The 19764-nt window shown below is 45.4% G+C and overlaps 1 protein-coding gene across 2 annotated transcripts in view; it reads left to right on the plus strand.

The window, feature by feature from the left end:
* Positions 1 to 19764, plus strand: part of GUCY2F (guanylate cyclase 2F, retinal) — a 720767-nt gene that overhangs the window by 311655 nt on the left and 389348 nt on the right. For both annotated transcript variants that reach the window (XM_069612625.1, XM_069612624.1), the window contains exon 6: positions 4305 to 4401. In XM_069612625.1, coding sequence (XP_069468726.1) covers positions 4305 to 4401 — 97 coding nt within the window. The remainder of the gene's footprint in view (positions 1 to 4304; positions 4402 to 19764) is intronic.

Consider the following 19764-nt stretch of genomic DNA (forward strand, 5'->3'; position numbering starts at 1 on the left):
CTTGTGCCTTGAAAGTATTTAATATAATTAAGCAATAAGCCCCGAGCCGCGGAGGCATTACCGAGACAGGTAATGCCCCGGGGTCCATAGTTACAGGCCCGAGTGAAGTAAGGGCCTTAACGAAGGCCCCGGGGCATTACCTGACTCAGTAATGCCCTCACGGCGAAGGGTTTATTGCTGTTAGTACTCTGGCCCACAATACCTGGGTACTAATATCATTCTTTTTCTGTTCCGAAATGCTGCAGTGTTTTGGAACAGAAAAAAAAATGTCAAGAAAAGTGCCCGCCGGGAAAGGGAAAACGGAGTCCGTTTCCCTTTCCATGGCGGCCACCGGAGCAGACGCGTTGGGGAACAGAAGTGTTCCCAGCACGTATGCTCCAGAAAAAGGAGAAAAAAAGAAGGTAAGTGGGGTTGGGAAGGCGGGGAAGGGATTGTTTGCAGGGGAGGGGGGAGGAAGAAAGAAAACACTTACATGAATCACCGGCGAGGGAGGATGGCAGCCTCCAGCCGCGTGGAGGCTCGGAGCAGGGATTGCCCCGGTTCAAACCTCCTCATTGGCTGAGGGCTGCCACACCCCTCCACTGGGGATGAAGATTCGAGGGATTCTGCGTGGTGTATGGACCGGGCGAGAGCCAATCAGATTGCGTCTAACAATCTGATTGTCTCTCGCCGGGCACTAATTCAATTTCAATGACCTGTTCATGCTTTTACATTTTTGCTGCAACCAGATGACTTCGGTACCTTGAAGCACTTGTGTGATCTGGCACCTGCATTTAAGGCACAAATAAAATCAAATAAAAAATGTTGATGTTGATGGTGCAGTGGAAATGCTCTTTCCAATTTGTGTAATGAAAGATATTAATTCTAAAAGCATACAGAGTACCTCTCTCCCACTGCTGATTGGTGGGTGGTTGGAAGAAGGTCCAAGAATCTAAAGAGATCAGCTACCAAGATGGGCACCAAGCCATGCAGCCAAATACTGCAAATTCTAGGGCATAGCCACGAGGAAAGAGTTAGGGGGAGTGATACCCTAGTCAGCGACAGCCATTCCACTCAAGAAGCTGAGGAGTCCCTCCACGGCGAAGAGCAGTGATCTGCAGGACCAGATGCGGAGGAAGATGAGCCTAAAAAGGCCACCTCCATGACATTAGAGTTGTCAGCCATCTTATGGTGAGCCAGCCAGAGCCAGTCAGTTTCTCCTGAATCACACCAAGTGTCATGGACGGGACTCTGTAACTGTGATCAGCTGAGTTTTTGTTGGTAGTGCTGTTGTTGCCTGACTGTTAGTCTTTTCTGGTGGAGCATCAACCAGACAGTCTGTTTTAGCCCTCTTCTTTGAGGAAGCTTTGATACCCAACTTAGCCTGAGATGGCATTTCTCAGCAGCAATGGTGGAAGATGTAGTACCCCTGTGGTTGCCCCCGATTCCAGACAAGTTTGCAAGGGATCCGGGAACTCTGAAGTCTCCCCCGGTTGCCTGTTTAACCCCATGAAGAGGGACCTCAGGGTTTTCCTCTTGTAGCTCTAGAACCATGTGATCCCTCCCAGCACTGGCCACCTCTGGAAAGCCGTTGGCGGCCTGAGGCATCCTAACAACAAGATCACTCACTTTTTAGTGACCTTCAGGTGAATTTATTCCTGAAATTGTGAAGGCTCAACTCAACCAACTCAAGGTGGAGAGAACCCCACGCGACAAACTCAGAGAGCATCGGGAGAAGAATAGGAACAATTGAAAAAGGAGGGAAAACCACTGCATGTCACAAGTGTCAAATTCTGACTACACAGTGAAGAGGATTGAAGGGCAATGCCAGGGATGTGTAAAAATGGGAGCATGACATTTATATTCCATGCAGTAAAACAACGCTCTGGTTTCAAACACATAAAAAGGAATGCCCCGTAAGTGTGGAGGAAAGTACTTTTTCTTAAAACACTATGACAAAATAACCCTTTTTAAGCATCTTTGACTATACAAAATAATTGGAAGAGGTGTATATGATGGCCCCACAGTGCTAGGTTTCTGATAATACTTTGCTCAGAGAAAGGTGTCCAACTCAGGCTTAGTGTTTTAAAAGCTATTATCGCTTATGATCGTGAATTGGAAACTTGACCAGACCTCCTTTATGTTAAGTAACCTGTTTTGGCAAAAATGCTCATATACGATGGCTGATAAAATAATTCCATCGAAGTTGTAGTGGCAGAAGAAAACTAGTAATACACCTTTATCAATTTTAGTAAAAGCTCAGAATGCAAACTGAAAATCTTGGGAAATTATATTAAAACCAGTATTAATCCATCATGTAATCGGACACGGAAGGCACAGTATTGTCCAACTCAGCCACATTGTCATAATGGCACTTGCTTTATGCATGGGGGCAGCTCTTATCAGAATAGTAAATTCATGGAGCCAAATGAATAGTTCAAGTTTTTCCATCAGAGGAGATATGTCAAGGCACAACTCCTCACTGGGGCAACACAGTTCATTGGCACCTTTAGAACTAGCTAATCGTTTTTAGAATTGGGGTAACTGAGAATTGAGAACTATCTGTTGGGGTGTGAAAATTGGAACTAGACACCAGAACTCGATTCTTATTACAGTGTATGCATTTGGTAGAGTGTAAACCAGCCCAAAGACATTCAGAGCACTGCAAACAGAACACACATTGTATAAACACTATTACCTATGACAATTAATTTAGAACATAGTAAAAACGGTGCAAATATTCAGAACAATCGTTTCTCGGTTTCTTCAAAAGGTACCAGACAGTCTTATAAGCTTCTGTCAATGTCATTGTATTTCAGAGATCCTCCATGATAATTTAGTGGTTAATTGTTTTTGCATTTAATTGATTGCCTGAAACAAGATGCTCTTAATGTTTTCTGGATAGGGACAGTGTGTAGGATACAGGGAAACATATGGGTAAAAGTATGTGCAATGGAAGGCGTTCACTAGCAGCGATTCCATAAGATAACAAAACAGAATATCTCGTTTCAGACCGTCTAGATAATTGTCTGTTACTTATTACAACTTTCATTCAGGGGGCCTTTTTAAATTATCTTCACTCTGCTTGATTGTGACTTAACTGCAATGTAATTTTATGTAGGAGAGCTCCTGGTAAGTACTTTCTATTTCAATTGCCCTTCCAGTCAATAATTAGGCGTCTTATATTGAATACATATGACTTCATTTAATACAAACAAGCGATATTTTACCATAATAAGTAATTTGTGTCTAACCAATATGACGAAACTGTAACACAATCAGGCACTACACTGAAAAATGAAATTTGAAATGAAAATTAACTGTGCTAATATTCTGCAGATACTGCAATGCAACAAAGTAATGCAACATATAAGACTACTGTGTTGTTTTGGATAAAGAAAAAGAATCGGCCAAACAACGTCCAAACAACTAGCGCAGAGCAAACATCATTCATTTTTTACAGCCTTGTCAGTAAGGTTTCTCATGTTTGTCTCCCGCAAACCTTGACTTTTCACATGAACTCTATAGGCCCTTTTTATGTACATATTCAAAACAATATCAACAGTTTTAAGGTCACCCAAGGACAGCGGTCCATTTCGGTAAAAGATACATGTTTAAGCCCTCATGAAAGGGCTTCAGGAAGTGTGCCACATGCAGGGGAGGATGGAAGAAAATTGCAGAATCTGGACTTGTTTGATGCCCTGGGATTTCTTGACCTTTGGAACATCAAGCAATGCCATAAGCATTCTACTGGCATTTCAATGATCCACAGCAATATGTATTTCATCTGTAGCGAACAAAAAGAGGAAATATTTAAATGTCTCTAAATTCCTAAAATGAGGAGAATATAAAATGTAGGCTTTGGGAATCTATCACTTTGTGTTTCATGTTCTCTCTGGAACCTTCAAGGTGATTTGACATGTGTGCGGGCTCGTCAGTTTCTGTCTCGCAGTTTGTTATTTTACGAGAGCCTCTAATTGTCAATGTCTTTCCTTCCTCCAAATGTCTTAATCCGCAAACTCTTCTTAGAAAATCTTTTCTGTTCTATGTGATCAAAACTTCCTTTAATAGAAGTGAAGATTGATTTTCCTCCATTTCTTCATTTCATGGTTTCGTTTGTAATCTGTGGTTCTTTTATCTTCAAAAAAATAAATTCGAAATCTTGCGTAAATCATATTATGTAATCTAATTCTGAAGGTTATTTTCATTACATGTTCTAAAATCATTGCCTTTTTTCCCCTGACTTCGGTTCCCGGCTATTTATGGTCTACATTTCTAACTATTCTGATTGCAATTTCTGAATCCATCTTCCTTTTATTTTTCAGACGTCGTATTAATAAAATAAAATTAGTTAGAGGGCCTAACAAAATTCTGCTGACAATGGACGATGTGACTTTCATCAACCCCCAGCTGAGTGTAAAGGTAAGCACCTCCCATCATATGTTTTGCTAAGAGTTCCAAGATTCAATATAGCCCCATCTAGGGGGATGTCTTATCCCATGCGGTGCAGGGATTCACCAGTCCCATGTCATATTGCCAGTGTCTCGATTGTGAAAGCAATTCACGTGGCAGATGGCATTTCCACATTCATTCATTGAACAGGAATACCACTGGTGGCATTGAAATGCCCGCATTGTCAGCTAATATTGGCTTGCGTCTTACATGCACGGACTGTTTCTCTCTCTAAGAGACTATGGGCCTCATTATAAGCCAGGCGGTCCGTAATTAAGGTTTCCGTTAACAGCGTACCAGGACCCTTTTTCGCACCGCCAGACTACAAGTATGCCTTCAGGGGCCGTTGCTCCCAGCAGGTCTGACTTGACGGGGGGCACCGGCCCCTGCATGCATGGTTTTCACGGAAGCACCGGCACCATTGCTTACGTAAGAAATGGTGCCGGTGCTTCTATGTCCACATTCCCACGGAGTTCTATGAGACTCTGCGGGAATGGGGAATTACACTCTTTGCAACCTGACATCCCGGCCAGCCGGGACTGTGTACCTGTGGTACCGGGATATCAGGCGGCAGAACGGTTTTACGAGTTCGGCGGCAACCCGCCGGTATCACCGGCGGGTTACCGCTGACCTTGATGAGGCCCTATAGTTTCAGTTAATTATTTCGTGGCAATAGTACTTTCCTTTCACCTATGGTTGGGTTTCCTTTTTATTCAATTAAGGTTTTTTAACCGCTAGAATCTAATCATAGTATGACAGCGCAAACGTGAACGGGAAACTTACTGAAGATTTTCCTAGCATTGAATAAGTCCTTCAAAAACATGTATTGGCACAAACACTCTTCGGTCTTTTCATTAAGGATATTGATGTGTTTATTTAAGAAAAATGTTTCCAAACATGTTGAATATAAGGGGGGCTACTACACTGATTCTTCTCAGTGCTGATGATGCTGCGGGCAATATGAACACCATAGGGCAATGCAAAGGGCAATTGTCTGTGCCACGAGAATGTTCTGCCTGCAATATGAGTACTGCTTGTCAATTCAATGCAATGAGTGACATTGGCCAATTCAGGGGCAATGGGATATTTCATAGTATAAATTTGATAGAGCGGCGTGAGCGCCATGGGTCAAACTATTCAAAGGTGAGGCCACATGGAGCACTTTGGGGGGAAATTTGCCACATCATAGGGCAATGCTGTGGCATTGTTAGCTACATTGGGTAATTCAGGAGGCAAAGGGACGTGACATGGAGCAATTCTGGGTGCACTGTGAACGCTATGAGGTGATAGTGGGCATGGCATGGGGTAGTTCGTGGGCAGTGCGTTGTGGCATGGGTTCAGGGGGCAATATGAGTGCCATGTGGAAAATCATATGGTAATGAGACATGGCATGGGGGCCAGTTCTGTAGGTAATAGTGTGCACCATGGGGCATTCTAGAGGAATGTAAGTAGCATGGCACAAGTGACGTGGCATTAGGCAATTTATGTGGCAATATTAAGTGGCATAGCTATTTTCTGAGGCACAGTGAGGTGGCTTGGGTTGCTACAGGGGCAGTTTGAGTGATGGGACAATTCATTCTAGGCCAATGTTACATGTCATAGAACTCAGGGGGGAGTGAAGATGCCAGCTTAACAATGTGTTTAACTTGGGCAAAATTGACATGGCTTTTTTAAACCTGGCACTACCATTTTCTGGGGTCAGTAAAGCGGTCTGTACATATCCCCGAGAAAATGTTGATGTCAGTTTAAAAAGAGAAATGCAGTGTTACCCCAGCAAAACTTCTCATCATACTGAGCTGATGATGTCTTTTTCTGGGGCAACTCTGGTATTACTTTGCTGAAAATAGTCTTGCATTCATCTGGGGTAAAAGCAAACATTAGCCTGAGCATGTATGTGGGGAAACACTAGAATGGACATGTTGAGACTGCTATGTTCACTGAAACATAGAATTCTATATTCTCCATGAAAACTGTGATGCTACTTTAAAAAATGGCATGCCAATGTTGCTTCAGTAAAACAATCGTGCTTGCTTGATATGTTTTCCTGAGGCAAAAATGGCACTGATTATTTTGCGACTGGCCTCACAATTGTCTGGGGGCAAAACTGTTGCCAGCATTGTAGTGCTTTAATGTAGCAACCATGATATGGCACAGGTTAATATTAATAAGCGTGGACATGGATAATATGTGGTTAAGTGAGGCCGTTTAAACCTTCCTTGGCAAAGTACACATTTGCATGGGGATGTTTAAAAAAGCAAGGCTGGCACAGTGACCTGAGCTCTGGCTTATTGAATAACCTGCGCTTGTGTGGGCAACACCCATGCAGCTATTTTATGATCAACCCCTCCTATTTATTTGATCAGTTATGATTGGAACAATGATGTGCAATAAAGTATAAATCTCCTGGCACAATATTTAAAACGGCTATAAATTCTAAAGATATATGGTTTATGACTGCCATTTTCCCAGTCTGGTACTGTAGTAGCACGCAGTATAATGTATGCTTTTAGTGCTGTGTCATCACAAATATCTATTTTTGTATGCTTCATACACTGCTTTTATAGTGCACACAGTTTCCAGATGGGTGTGGAAATTATGTACTGCAACAAAATACTCCTGTGTCTTAACAACCTGCCATATTGGAATAAATGATGTGTATCACTAAGGAATTGCCTGTGAGCTTTTCATCCAAATTCTTAGAGAAAATAAGATATACAATGCACTTTTTTTCAATTTTTACAAAATGGTAATGGGGGAGAAACTCTCAAGAAACCCTATGTGGATTTGGGATTGCTATCTATGCTCATTAGTGTTAATTCAAGGAAGGTAGTTATGCTCCACCACTTAAATAATCTGGCAGCCACCACTGTGAAGAGGATGAAGAAAGATAAGGGGAAAGAAATGTAGCGATCTTGCTGGGCAGCAAGGTTTAGTGGAGCAAATGCAAAACCAAGGAGGTGATGGCTGGAAGGTTTGGAATTAATCCTAACCTCTGGCATAGCTCTGGGCATCCCTCCAGACCATCACTGTTCACCTGCCAAGCCATTACAAAAGGGGAAAGACCATATGCAAATCAGGCTTGGTCCCACCCCAAAAGGGGCAGTCCAGCCCAAACCGCTTGGTCACATCCCTTCTGCACGAGACCACAAGCATCCCCAAACATGTTTCAGCCTTGTTAGTCCTCATCAGTGAGGAGAAGCTTGGGTCTCTAGGTCCAGCAGGCATGGAACCCACATCTGGGCATGCCCGTCCCACTCGGGGTGCCTTTTGCAAAACAATGTAGGTGATGGCTGGAAGGTTTGGAAGCAACAGTGGAGCAACTGTACATATAAACACTCATCATGGAATGAGGCCTGAAGGATCAAGGAAGTGGTGCAATCCTTAAAATCTTAACATTCAAAGAGAGTATGACACTTTATTTTCTATATGTCATGTCCATAGTTATCGGGGAAGAGTAATGCTCTGATTAGTTTCCACCATGCACAAAGGCTCAAAGGGATGGAACATATTGCTATTGTGAGGAGCCAGGAATGAGACGCAGACACAGGGGAGTCATGGGTTTGGTCAAAGACTTTTATTAAAATAAAAGGAAGTTGGAAAATGCCTATCTGTCCTGCTATACGAGGTGTTTCCCTACCTAAAACCAAAACTAAGGGTTTGTCAATGGTTCGAATGTCCAAAACAAAGCATCCTTTTTCCAAAGTACTTTTCTGGCCCTCATATTCTAAAATCAACTCTGAGATGAAAAGGGGAAAATGCTTTGGCCTTTAGTAGTTAATAAATGTTCAAAAAGGAAAATGTAAAATGCCAACACAAACGTTCCAGAAGGATAGGTTTCCTTGTTCCACAGGGTGGTTCCCTTCCCCTGGATTTCTCTTCACTCTGTTTTATATTTAAATATATCAGTTCCTTCAGTTTCTCTTGATCAACAACAGAACTGGTACAACAACCAACTTTACTTTTATTCTTTATCTTGTTGGGATACATGGTGTACTCTCCTTCCAGGATTTCACCTCTCTTCTCTTGATCAGCACAGCCTTTTGCTAATCTTGATATGTCCTTATCAGGACCATACACTGTTCAGATTGTCCTTGCCTGTTGTGCTTCCCTTCCAGGGCTTTCTCCTATGACGACACTTGCAACTGACTGGTATACTCTCCTGCCAGGGTTTTTCTTATATATGTATTTTCTTGCACCTTCAATTTGCCTGGTATAGTCTCCTGCCAGGGCTTTTCTTATGTAGGCTCTGCACACTTCCAAACCTGTATAGTCTCTTACATTTGCTTTATCTCGTACTGTATCGGAATGGTATACTATCCTGCCAGGGCTTCCCTTAAATGTGTATTGCATACACTCACAACCTTGAAAGTCACTTACTTTTGTTCCGTTCAACGTTTTAAAGCAATGACTGCTTGCTTTTTTGCTTTCATATGCTTCATTAAATATTATTCAGGTTTGGCATGGATGCCAATACGCCCTGTGTCCCCACTTCCCTTGGGTGCACTCACCGGCTCTTGCTGGCGTATTCTGTTTCTCCTGTAGCAAGCCAATGGTGGTCGTTCAGCATTTCCTTCATTCTCAACGCTTCTGTCTCTTGGCTTCTCTACCTCTCGCTGTTCCTGCTGGGCTCCTCTGCACCGTTTTGGTATTTTGGAAGGCAAAGGCTACCTCTCAACACATGGAAATGCCCAGAAGCCTTCTGCTAGCCTCTGGTGTTCCCACAGCACGTTCTCTCTCATGGTCAACTTCCCTTTTCCTTGTCCTCGAGCTAGTTGGCTCCACGGAACACTCACCAGCCCCACGGTCTCTCATGCCGTACAGAGAGGATTAGTGTTCTCCTGCCCACTGCGTGCTGTGTCAGCTTCTTTTCCTGTTTAAATTTCCCGGCTGTAGGTATGCCCTCGCAACAACTAGAGTGAAGCTTGTGCTCTTGACCTCCATTGATCTGTATTACTCCATTCATCTTCCTCATCACAGTATTCTTGTATTTATGTGAATGTAGGCCAATTCTTGATGATTTTTAAGGGCAAGTCAGTTTTGGATGACTTGTAGGTAGAGTCTGAGAAGGTGTCTTCATGCGTACTAAAAGGCAAGTCACATTTTAATGGCTTGCATACAGATCTTTTATTATTATTATGGTATTTATTGAGTGCGGCACTAGCTTTGAGAAGCAACAGAGGGTTTTTACAGAGGCATATAACAGTACAGATGCATAACAGAGTGCTTTTCAGAGGTAACAACAAAATAGAGTGGGGGTAGGATACAGAGGTGCACAGAGGAGAGGTACATATGTACTTGGAGGCGCGGAGGAGAGGGGCGGTGTCTTGCGAGTCAGGGGGCACGAGGGGTGACAAGATGACCTAGATGTTGAGGAGGAGAATTTCTGAAAGAGGTGGTTCTTGCGTTTTTTTCTGAATTGTAGGCACCTGGGGGCGAGTCTGATGCTGATGGGGAGGAGGTTCCATAGTCTTGGGGTGTACGCAAAGAAGGCTTGTTTTCTGGTCCTGGTCTGGTTCTGGCGGATTTCAAGTCTGTACATTTCCTGGCTTCTGCTGGTGTACTGTCCACCGGAGATGCTGAGTTTCTACGCAAGGTAGCTGGTTGGCTTGAGGGCAACTGTCTTATAGATGATTCAGCAAGATTTGAAGGTGATTTGTGCGTGCAGTGAGAGCCAGTGAAGGTCGATGAGTGCCGGGGTCATATGGTCATATCTGCCTAGACCCTTGATGAGGCATGTGGCCGCATGTATGGCACTTCTCAGGAGCATAAGGGAGGACGAAGGGAGGTCTTCGAGGAGTGCATTGCCCATCCAGATGTGATAGGACCGGTGTTTGAATGGTTGATCTAAAGCTGTCTGGAGGGAGGAAAGTCTTGATGGACTCCAAAGGTGACGGATAGCATTGGCGATCTCGAGGAGTCCATCTGAAAAAACAGCTGCCAGCTTGCGACGTAGGACTTGAACCAGCGTAGGACAAGGTTGCTGATTCGCCTGCGCCGATGTAGGGTGTCCATAAGGGCCTGATAGTCTACTGTGTCGAAAGCAGCCGAGAGATCGAATGGAACCAGAAGGCATGGGTGATCATCGTCAAGGATGTTGAGGGTGGCGTCAACCACGTGTATGGTTGCTGTCTCTGTGCTGCATCTGGGTCTGAACCCGGATTGGTAGATTTGGAGGAGATTGCTGGTGTTGATGTGTTGCTGCAGTTTGGCTGCACCCGCTTTCTCTGTGATTTTATCTTGGAAGGAAAGATGGGTTCTGGGGAGATAGTTACCTAAATTGTCAGGATCCTGAGTGGATTTCTCTAGTAGAGGGAGGATTTGTGCTGTCTTTAGGTTCGATGGGAATGTGCCTTGAGTTAGGGAGCTGTTTATGATCGACGGGTAGGGTCTTGAGGAATTTTATATTTTTGTTTTGCGGAGCGCTTTTCTTTCAAATACCTCGTGGGTTCCTTAGTTCTTATAAGTCTTATAGAGGCGCGTAACTCCCACTTTTTTTCTCATGACCTCCACGTCAAATTTGTGTTTATTAACAAAGCCAGGGTATATCTGCCCCTGTTTTTTCCCCACAAATTGTTGTAATAAGTGGGCGTATTCCACGCCAAGTTCTTCATTAATATAGACACTTTTAAGTTTAGAAACTTCCTCAGGCTGACGTTGCAGCCTAACTCTATTTGACTTCACCAAAATCCGATTGTTCCAGGAGTTGCGTTCCGCCTGCTTTAGGCCTACTAGAGACAAAATCACCATCTCGTGATCGCTATGAGACATGGGCATAACCCGCAAAGATGAAGTTGCTTGTTGAATTTTTTCTGACTCGAAAAAATTGTCTAGAATGGATTTTTGTTCGTCCCTCCTCCACGTAGGGTTGGCCGGTATATCCCCAGTAGTATTTCCATTTAACATTACAAGGTTTCTAACATACATCTCCAACATCCACTTTGTGGCCATGTTGTTGATTGTGTAGATTATTTCAGTGTTTTTCTGCTTGTGGACACGCAATTAGTTTTTAAGTCCCACATATTATGATGTTTGCTGTCTTGTTGGCTAGTAGTAGCTTGTCGACCATTGTTGAGACTTGGTCTCTAAAAGGGGTTGTGCCAGCTTGCAGATGGTTCCAATAAAGATGAATGATGTGGAAATGGCTCATGTTAGAATCTAGATTCCTTGTTGTAGCAATCGTTGTCACCTGTATGAACGCTGAAGTGTTTACTGAGTTAATAATGCGACAGCCCAATCCTTTTTTGGCGAATGTAAACAAACCCGCCATTGGTCTTCGTCTAGATTTTTTAAAAGCAGGATTAATCACCACTTCATAGGCATCGGAAGTCAGGCAAGCGTCCATTCAGGTTTCCTGGAGGCAGACTACATCCAGGTTGGCCGGCCAGGGTTCCTGGAATAAGTGTGAGAAGCCCCTAGTGTTCCAGGATCCAATCCTAAAACCAAGAGGCACCTCTTCAGCCTGGCATTATCTTCTTGTTGGCCTGCTGAGAGCTTCAGCCAACCAGCACCAATCGTTTGAGTCTCTGATTTGATTTTTTGAAGGTACCAGAACACATTTCCTCATTTGCAAGTCACTAACACCTTTGATTGGAATTTTGATGTTTTCATCTTTGGACAGTTTTCCCAAGGGTTCGCCATTGTCGCTCATAACAGCCACCATTTTCACCTTATTGTTTGATTGAGGATGGTCACTCACTCTGATTGATTCTATGCTTATCTTCTCCTCTTCTTCAGTATCTCTTCTGGCTGTCAGCTCTTTCCTAAATGGTATATCATGTGTGTTTTTAAAGGCTTCATTCCCATTTTCTGCTTCAAGGTTATCCAGCTCTTCCGAGATGTCACAACCTAAAGACATAAGAACAGAGGCTGCATCTAAGACTATGTTCAAAACAATTTTTGATCTAAAATTTAGAATGATTTTATCGTTTTGGTCTTCTTCTGTAAATTCAACTGTTTTGATATCGTCAGACTGAATCGTTCTCAGGGAGGGCACATAATGAAATAAGCGTAAGACGTTAGTGCGATTGAGAATTAATTTGTCGCTACTATCAATGCGTTCCAGCCTTGCTCTGTGAGGCGTCTGAGCTTTATCTCTAATGCTTCTGTCCCTCTTCTTGACGAGCCAAGCTCCCCTTTGATCAGAGTTTTTAGACAGGCCATTTTCCCGATTACAGTCCGGTCTGTCTCTTCTCTTTTGCGCATTGTTCTTATCAGCGTCTTCAGTAAGCTTCTTATTGGGCTTCAAGTTGAGCCTCATAGGGTCCCTCTGATTGGCATCTTTTCCCGTCTCAAGCCTTGAAGAATTCCATGTTTCAGCGATAACTTTCTGCTTATCTTCCATCGTATTAAAGGTGGGACTTGAAGGTACAACCTGTTGTCCATCTTCGATCGCAGTTTTTTCAATCAGAATGCAGATTCTGTTGGCCCCTTCTGGTATATGAGTAGGCACCGAGTCTCTTCCCTCCGCTCCTGGTATTGATGGAGGTAATTCAGCTGACACCGCCCCCTCTCCAGTTTCCTCCACCACCTCCTCGGTCTCCAGATCTTCATATACTGACAGGTCCATAAGGTCGGATATTGGTGCTTCATCACTTTTTGGTGGTACAATACCCCCCTCTATGTTCTCATTCTGGTTGGCGGGTAACGGTTCTTTTTTCTTGGGCAGGTGTCTCTCCTCCATATTGTTGTTATGAACAGTGACGTTAACAGTTTTGAGATTGCGTAGACATTTTCTTGAGTCGTTAAACCGCTGTAGATTTTTAGTTCTTTCATTTTTCTTTTTTTTGGTTGACTGGGTTTTGTGCCGGTAGCTGCTGATTTTGGGAGAACATTTCCTTTAAATATGTCATAGAGTTGACTGGGCTTTTAAGCGGTCTGTGGAATAATAAGATCAGGCGCCACTTGCGGGGGGTTTGTTCCCGGTGTTGATGCTGAAGTAGAGGGATTTTGAGGATCCAAGGATGCAAGGTTACTTTCACCCCTGCTGGTTTCCAAGGCACTTGCAAAGCTCGAAATTTTGGGTGACCCTTCCCGTGCATTTGCTGGACACACGCTGAGGCCAACTTGTAAGGTTAGTGAATTAACATGAGCCCCGCCATGGTCAGATTGATTGTCTGATTCTAATACATTGGAAGGGATGTGGGGACTGTTCAAGAGGCTAGGGTCGTGGCTGCTAGCACTTTCAGAGAGGATTTTAGGCTTTTCAGCTGACACTCCTGTATCCTTAATTTTCTCAACCACCACTGTGGTGATTTGATTTTGGATGAGGCAGTCATCCGTCAGTTGGGCCTTTTGGGCCATAGTGTCAGTACTCTGCTTTCGTTGTTGCACATCAGCCATATTTTTGCGCACCCTTGGACTCAGATGCATCGCGATGATGGATGTCTTGTGGGGCGAGTGATCAATGTTTTAACAGATTCAAAGCTTCTCTGGCAATCTCCACCAGTAATTTTTTGTCTAATCTATTATTTCCTTTTTGATCTATAAGTATTTGAAGTGAGTCTGTTTTTTTTTTCGCTTCCACGTTTTCCTTTTTCAATGTAAGGGTGTCTCTTTCCATGTTTACCAGTTTAGAATTCATTAGCGCCACTAAAGTTCCTAAATCTTTAACATTGTCATTCAGTTGTTCGTATAGCTTTAAGAAGGAGGCAATCAGAGAGGGCGCTAGAGGGCTGACCAAGATGGCGGCTTCCTAAAGAGCTCCGAGCACCTCCCAATAAATCCTGAAAAATCATCGCGTTTGTGGTGCTTGTTTTAATTGCCTTCACTGCTGGATGTCTGCGGGAGACGCTGCCACCCTCACCAAGCCCTCAGGTACAGCTGGAGGCCAAGATTTCCGCAACAGAGCCGTGGTTGACAGGGGCCTGACCGTCCGCGATACCTGGAGGCCTTCGCTGGTGTGGGTCACGCTGACTACGGAGTGGATTACTAACGGAGGAGGAGCCTGTGTGGAACCGGACTGGCGTTGAAACATGGATGCCAGCGGTCGCCGAGGATGACCCGCCGTGGACTCCAAGCCGCTTTAGCACAGCATAGGGGCAGGCGCGGCCTGAGCGCCCAGGGGCACGCGGGCGATCTTGTTGCTCTGACTGGCCCCGCCCACCACCCCATCGAGCAGTGGGGAGGCAGCGCTGGTGCCCGTGGGCGAGCCCCCGCAGAAGTCAAGGTAGGAGCGCTCCACGGCATGTGCGGCTCCAGAGGCACACACTCGCTCTTCCAGCCGGTCCGCAATCTGCGCGATCAGCTGCCGTTACACCCCGGCCTGCTCCTGCTAAAGCCACAATTACCTGCAATCACGGGAGCACGCCCCGCATTAGCCGGCACCAACCCTCTCTCTGGAGTAAAGCTGCCATACGCGGGAACTTCAAAGAGCAACGTGCGGATCATTAAGCGGCAGGGGGGCAATATCCCCATACTCCCTCGATTAACAAGCACGTCCAACTGCACACTACAAGTCACGAGCCTCTCCCCTGCCTCCCGGATCACAAAAGCACACGCGGGTGGCAGGGCCAAACCGCACGGCCACCCCGCACCAAGCGCAGACCCCGCATGTGCCACAGCTGCTGCTCCTGGCTCCAAAAACCAACCATAACAGCCTCAATTAAAGGGGACCCAGCCTAGGCACTATCTTACCATACCACACTACTGTGCAACAGTCCAAGCGAGGACAGACAGTCATAACCCCAACCATACCAGAACCTAATAGAGTTGGTGGTGACTCCCACCTCTGCTTGGGTACTAAACTCATACCCCATCAGAACAATTACAAGCCCATATAAGCAGCGTCTGCTAACACAGACAGCCAATGAGGTTGCGGCCCGCCCGCAAGTCCTGGGCAGCAGCACTCTGAAGATACTGGAACCAACCATACCATACCAACCATACCAGGGGCTTCAGGTCCGTGTCGTCCAGCTGCGGAAGTCCTGTGCAGTCTACGGGCCGGACCCAAGCAAAGACCAACCCAAACACGCAACAACTAGCAGCCGGATCTCATAAGTCGCCCACAACCTTGGTGTGAATCACTATACATTGCTGGCCCCTCCAGGCCACTGCCATCATCACTCCAATTAGCGAACAACTGCATGCCAGCAGCAACCACTTTGCCGTTGATCATGGGGAAAGCCGACTAGTCCCAGAGGAAGTTGAATTCCGAAGCTAGCTCCTCCACAAAATCAACCAACCCCAACAGTAGACCAGAGTCACCTACACAAGAGGTCTCCCAAGCAGAAGAACAATCTCAGACCTTACTAGACCTGAAAGCTGGAATTGGTGGCCTGGGTAGCAAACTAGACACACTGTCCTCGAAGGTTCATCAACTCCAGCATCGCCTGGACAAACATGCAGATAGGCTGGATGCAGTTGCACGGCGTGTGTCAGACCTAGACGACGGTGCAACATCTCTGACCTCCAGAGTAACCTCGCTAGAGTCTCAAATTAAAGCAGTGTGTGCCAAAAATGAAGATTTCGAGGGGCACTCCCGCAGAAACAATATCAGAATTATAGGGGTCAGAGAACAACAGCTTCGATGCAAAATGGAGGAGCGCGTTGAAAAGATCTGCATGGAACTATTCTGAGCTGAAACTCTCTCCCAACTGTTTGTCATCGAAAGGGCACACAGAGTTCCCAACCCTAAACCAATTCCAGGAGCAAACCCACGCCCGATTATAGCAAAGCTCTTAAATTACAAGGACTGCAACGCAATACTCAGGGCTGCCAGAGAAAAAGGGGACCTCCAATATGAAGGAGACCACATCTAATTCTTCCCAGACTTCTCCCCAGCTATCCAGGCGCAGAGGAGGTCATATACCGTCATCAAGCGTCGACTACAGGACAATCAAATACTGTACTCAAAACTTTGCATTCAGCATGAAAGTAAAACCCAATTTTTCAACACACCTGAAGAAGCTAACGACTTCCTAGACCGAACGGGCTGTAAACAGGCCTCTAATAATGCGAGGCCACAACACAGAGACCGGGTGAGGAGAGACCCTCCATAAACCATCTCCCCAACAGCATGTGAAATTGATACCAGGTCACCATCACTACCTACAGATAACCACCACAGAGACAATATCCTATAAATTAAGGGAGCCCTTCCCGCTTGGAAGGTTACTAGTGCCCAAAGCACAGCAATGTTAACTGTTTTGTTTATAAGGGAGGGATCTCCGTGGGCCAGTTGTGGGTTGCCTACGCAGGGGAGGGACAATAGTTACATGAAGACGCCACCGAAGGTTCACCTACGCCCAATCATGGATACGCCACAGACCCCCACCACGACGACCATAAGATTTAACAGTTCTTCACGCATGCCCATGACTCAGCCGTGCACCGCCATCCGCTACAAATCCATCACGAACCATCCACTCATTGTCCTGTAGAACTGTTTAAAGTAGCTACCTGGAACTTTCGTGGGGGCAATCATCCAGCAAAAACCAGGAGGATCCTTCAATACCTAAGAAGACACAAAATCAGCGTGGCCATGCTACAAGAGACCCATCTCCTGCCAAAGTCGGAACAACACTGGGCCCGGTCCTGGGGCTGCCATAGATACTTCTCATCATACTCATCCTATGCAAGAGGTGTCGCCATCCTGATAGACAAAAGGGCCAACTTCAGTTTGATCGAATAGAAGAAAGACACAGAAGGAAGAGCTTTGCTGGTGAGAGGGATCCTAGCGGGGAAAGAAATAGCCCTAGTGAAGTCATACGCCCCCAACACAGACGGGCCGAACAACTTCCACTGGGTCATGTCACATCTAGGAGAACTTAGCACAGCGATGATCCTCTGGGGAGCAGATCTTCTTAATACACCAATGGACCCCCGGATTGACAAATCACACAACACAGCTTACCAAAGCAAGTCTTCAGGTAAAAGAAATCTGTCAAGCATTTGATCTGATTGACACATGGAGACACTCCAATCAAGACGAGAGAGAATACACGTTCCACTCAGCCGTGCACAGTACCAGCTCGCGCATAAACTACATCATGATGTCAGCCCATAGCCTATTCTGTTCGAGGCCTGGTCAAATTCTCCCACGATCCTTCTCTGACCATTCGATGGTGACACTCAAACTCATTCTGTCCAACACCAAAACACCAGTACTCAACTCGAGATTTAAGCCAGGATCACTATCAGACCTTGTGTTTGCAGCAGAACTACAAAAAGAGATCACGTAATTCCTTGAGGTAAATCAAGACTCTGTCAGCTCCGCTGGCACTCTGTGGGAAACACTAAAATGCTATATACGTGGAATGTGCATGACAAAAGAGAATGGTATCTTAAAACTGATACAAAGAGAACTAGCAGTCAGTGAACAATGTCTGAAAGAGCTAGAACTCAAGTGCATCTCCTCCAACGAACCACAGAACCAAGCTGTCCTAAAAGAAGAACTGCTGAAGTTTAAAGAAACGGCCGACCGTGAGCTGAAATTCCTGGGGCGCAGACATCAGATCCGTCAATACGGGCAGGGTCAGAAACCAGGGGCGTTACTGGCCCGCTTAATAACAATCAACCCAAAACCTACCCGTGTGGAACATGTTCGAGACACACAGGGAAACCTAGTTTACACAGAAGAAGTGATAGTGAACACGTTCCGTGACTTCTATCAAGAACTATATTGCTCCAAAAGCACCACATGCTCTGAGCTATTGCAAAACTTCCTTAATGGCACCTCTAAATACACCTATATCAGTAGAAGAAGTTTTGGAAGCAATAGAAATCTCCTGAACACCAAAGCACCAGGCCTGATGGCCTCACAGGGGAATTTTTTAAAACCTTTGCAGCCACCATAGCCCTGATATTACTTCAAGTCTACGAAGAAGCCCTAGCTCGAGGGATTCTCCCACCCACACTACGTGCAGCCAATGTGATCCTGTTACACAAGGCAGGTAAACCCCCAGAAGACAGCGCCTCCTACAGGCCGATCTCCTTGATCAACCTGGATAACAAAATCCTGGCCAAAATCCTAGCGGCACGAATACTCCCTCTCACTAGTGCTGGGCGACCAAGCAGGCTTTATCCCCGGGCGCAGCACGACCTACGGCATCAAGAGGCTATTCAGCATCATAGAAGTACTTGACCCAGCACAGCAAGCGATAGCTGTCTTACTCGACGCCGAAAAGGCCTGCGACTCTGTTGAATGGCCCTATCATTTCACAACGCTCACACAAATGGGACTTGGGAAGCAATTCATCAAACTGGTCTCGCTGCTCTATAATGGCCCGCGATCCTATATTACTCTAGGCAATACGACAAGTTGGAATGCGGCACTAGACAAGGCTGTCCCCTATCAAGCCCCCTTTTCGCCTTAATTATGGAACCCCTAGCCTCAAGGCTAAGCTCCAACCAACTTCATAGAGGCCTTACCCTAGTACCCCATAAACTAGTGGTCTCCCTGTATGCTGACGATGTCATTCTATTTGTCAATGATCCCCAAACTAACCTCAACCCATAATGCGAGAAGTGATTAAGTTCAGCAATATCTCTGGTCTTAAAACCAACCATTCTAAATCAGTGATATTCCCTCTGACACAGAGCACCCCTAAGTTCCCAGACGACCACGGCTTTAAATGGAAAAAACTCCCAAGTCTGGTACCTTGGTATTTATATGTCCTTAACCACAGCGATATATATAAAGACAAATATGTGACAACATTGGGGTCTCTGCAGGAACGCGTTCACAGATGGAAATCACTCCCACTAACACTCTGGGGTAGGGCCTCACTGATCAAAATGGTGATTCTCCCCAAACTCCTCTATTTATTCACAAATATACCACTACTTCTACCACAGTCCTTTTTCCCAAAAATGAAAAGCATCATTCTGGATCTACTGTGGGCGGGGAAACCAGCAAGGGTAGCCCACGCTACACTGATACTACCAACGTCACGGGGCGGCCTTGCACTTCCAGACATAGAGAGATATTACTGGGCGGCACATGCACAAGTTTTAAGCGACTTGTATACAACACACGTACAGGTTGAGCGAGCCCTGGCATCACCCAACCTACTAAGAGTCGTCATTATTAGTCACATCCCAGTACCATACAACACGATGAATACTGTCTTATCCACTTACGCTATTTGGAAGAAAATAGCACGAAAATACGAGGTACACATAAGGTTCTCCCCCCTGATGCCAATCAGATTTATACCAGGCATCCCCCTGACAGCTGAAAAAGTATTTCATTTATGGTTTAGCCAGGTTAATTTGCAATCCCTTGGAGACCCCTTCCGCGAGGGCACGTTTATAACTCCACAAATGGCTAAAGAGAGGGGAGGTACTTCATGAATCGATATATTCATCTACTTCAGGCTATGTTACACCCTGCAG

Source organism: Ambystoma mexicanum, chromosome 5p, assembly GCF_040938575.1.
Source record: "Ambystoma mexicanum isolate Mex_15411 chromosome 5p, UKY_AmexF1_1, whole genome shotgun sequence".
In the NCBI taxonomy this organism is placed as follows: domain Eukaryota; kingdom Metazoa; phylum Chordata; class Amphibia; order Caudata; family Ambystomatidae; genus Ambystoma; species Ambystoma mexicanum.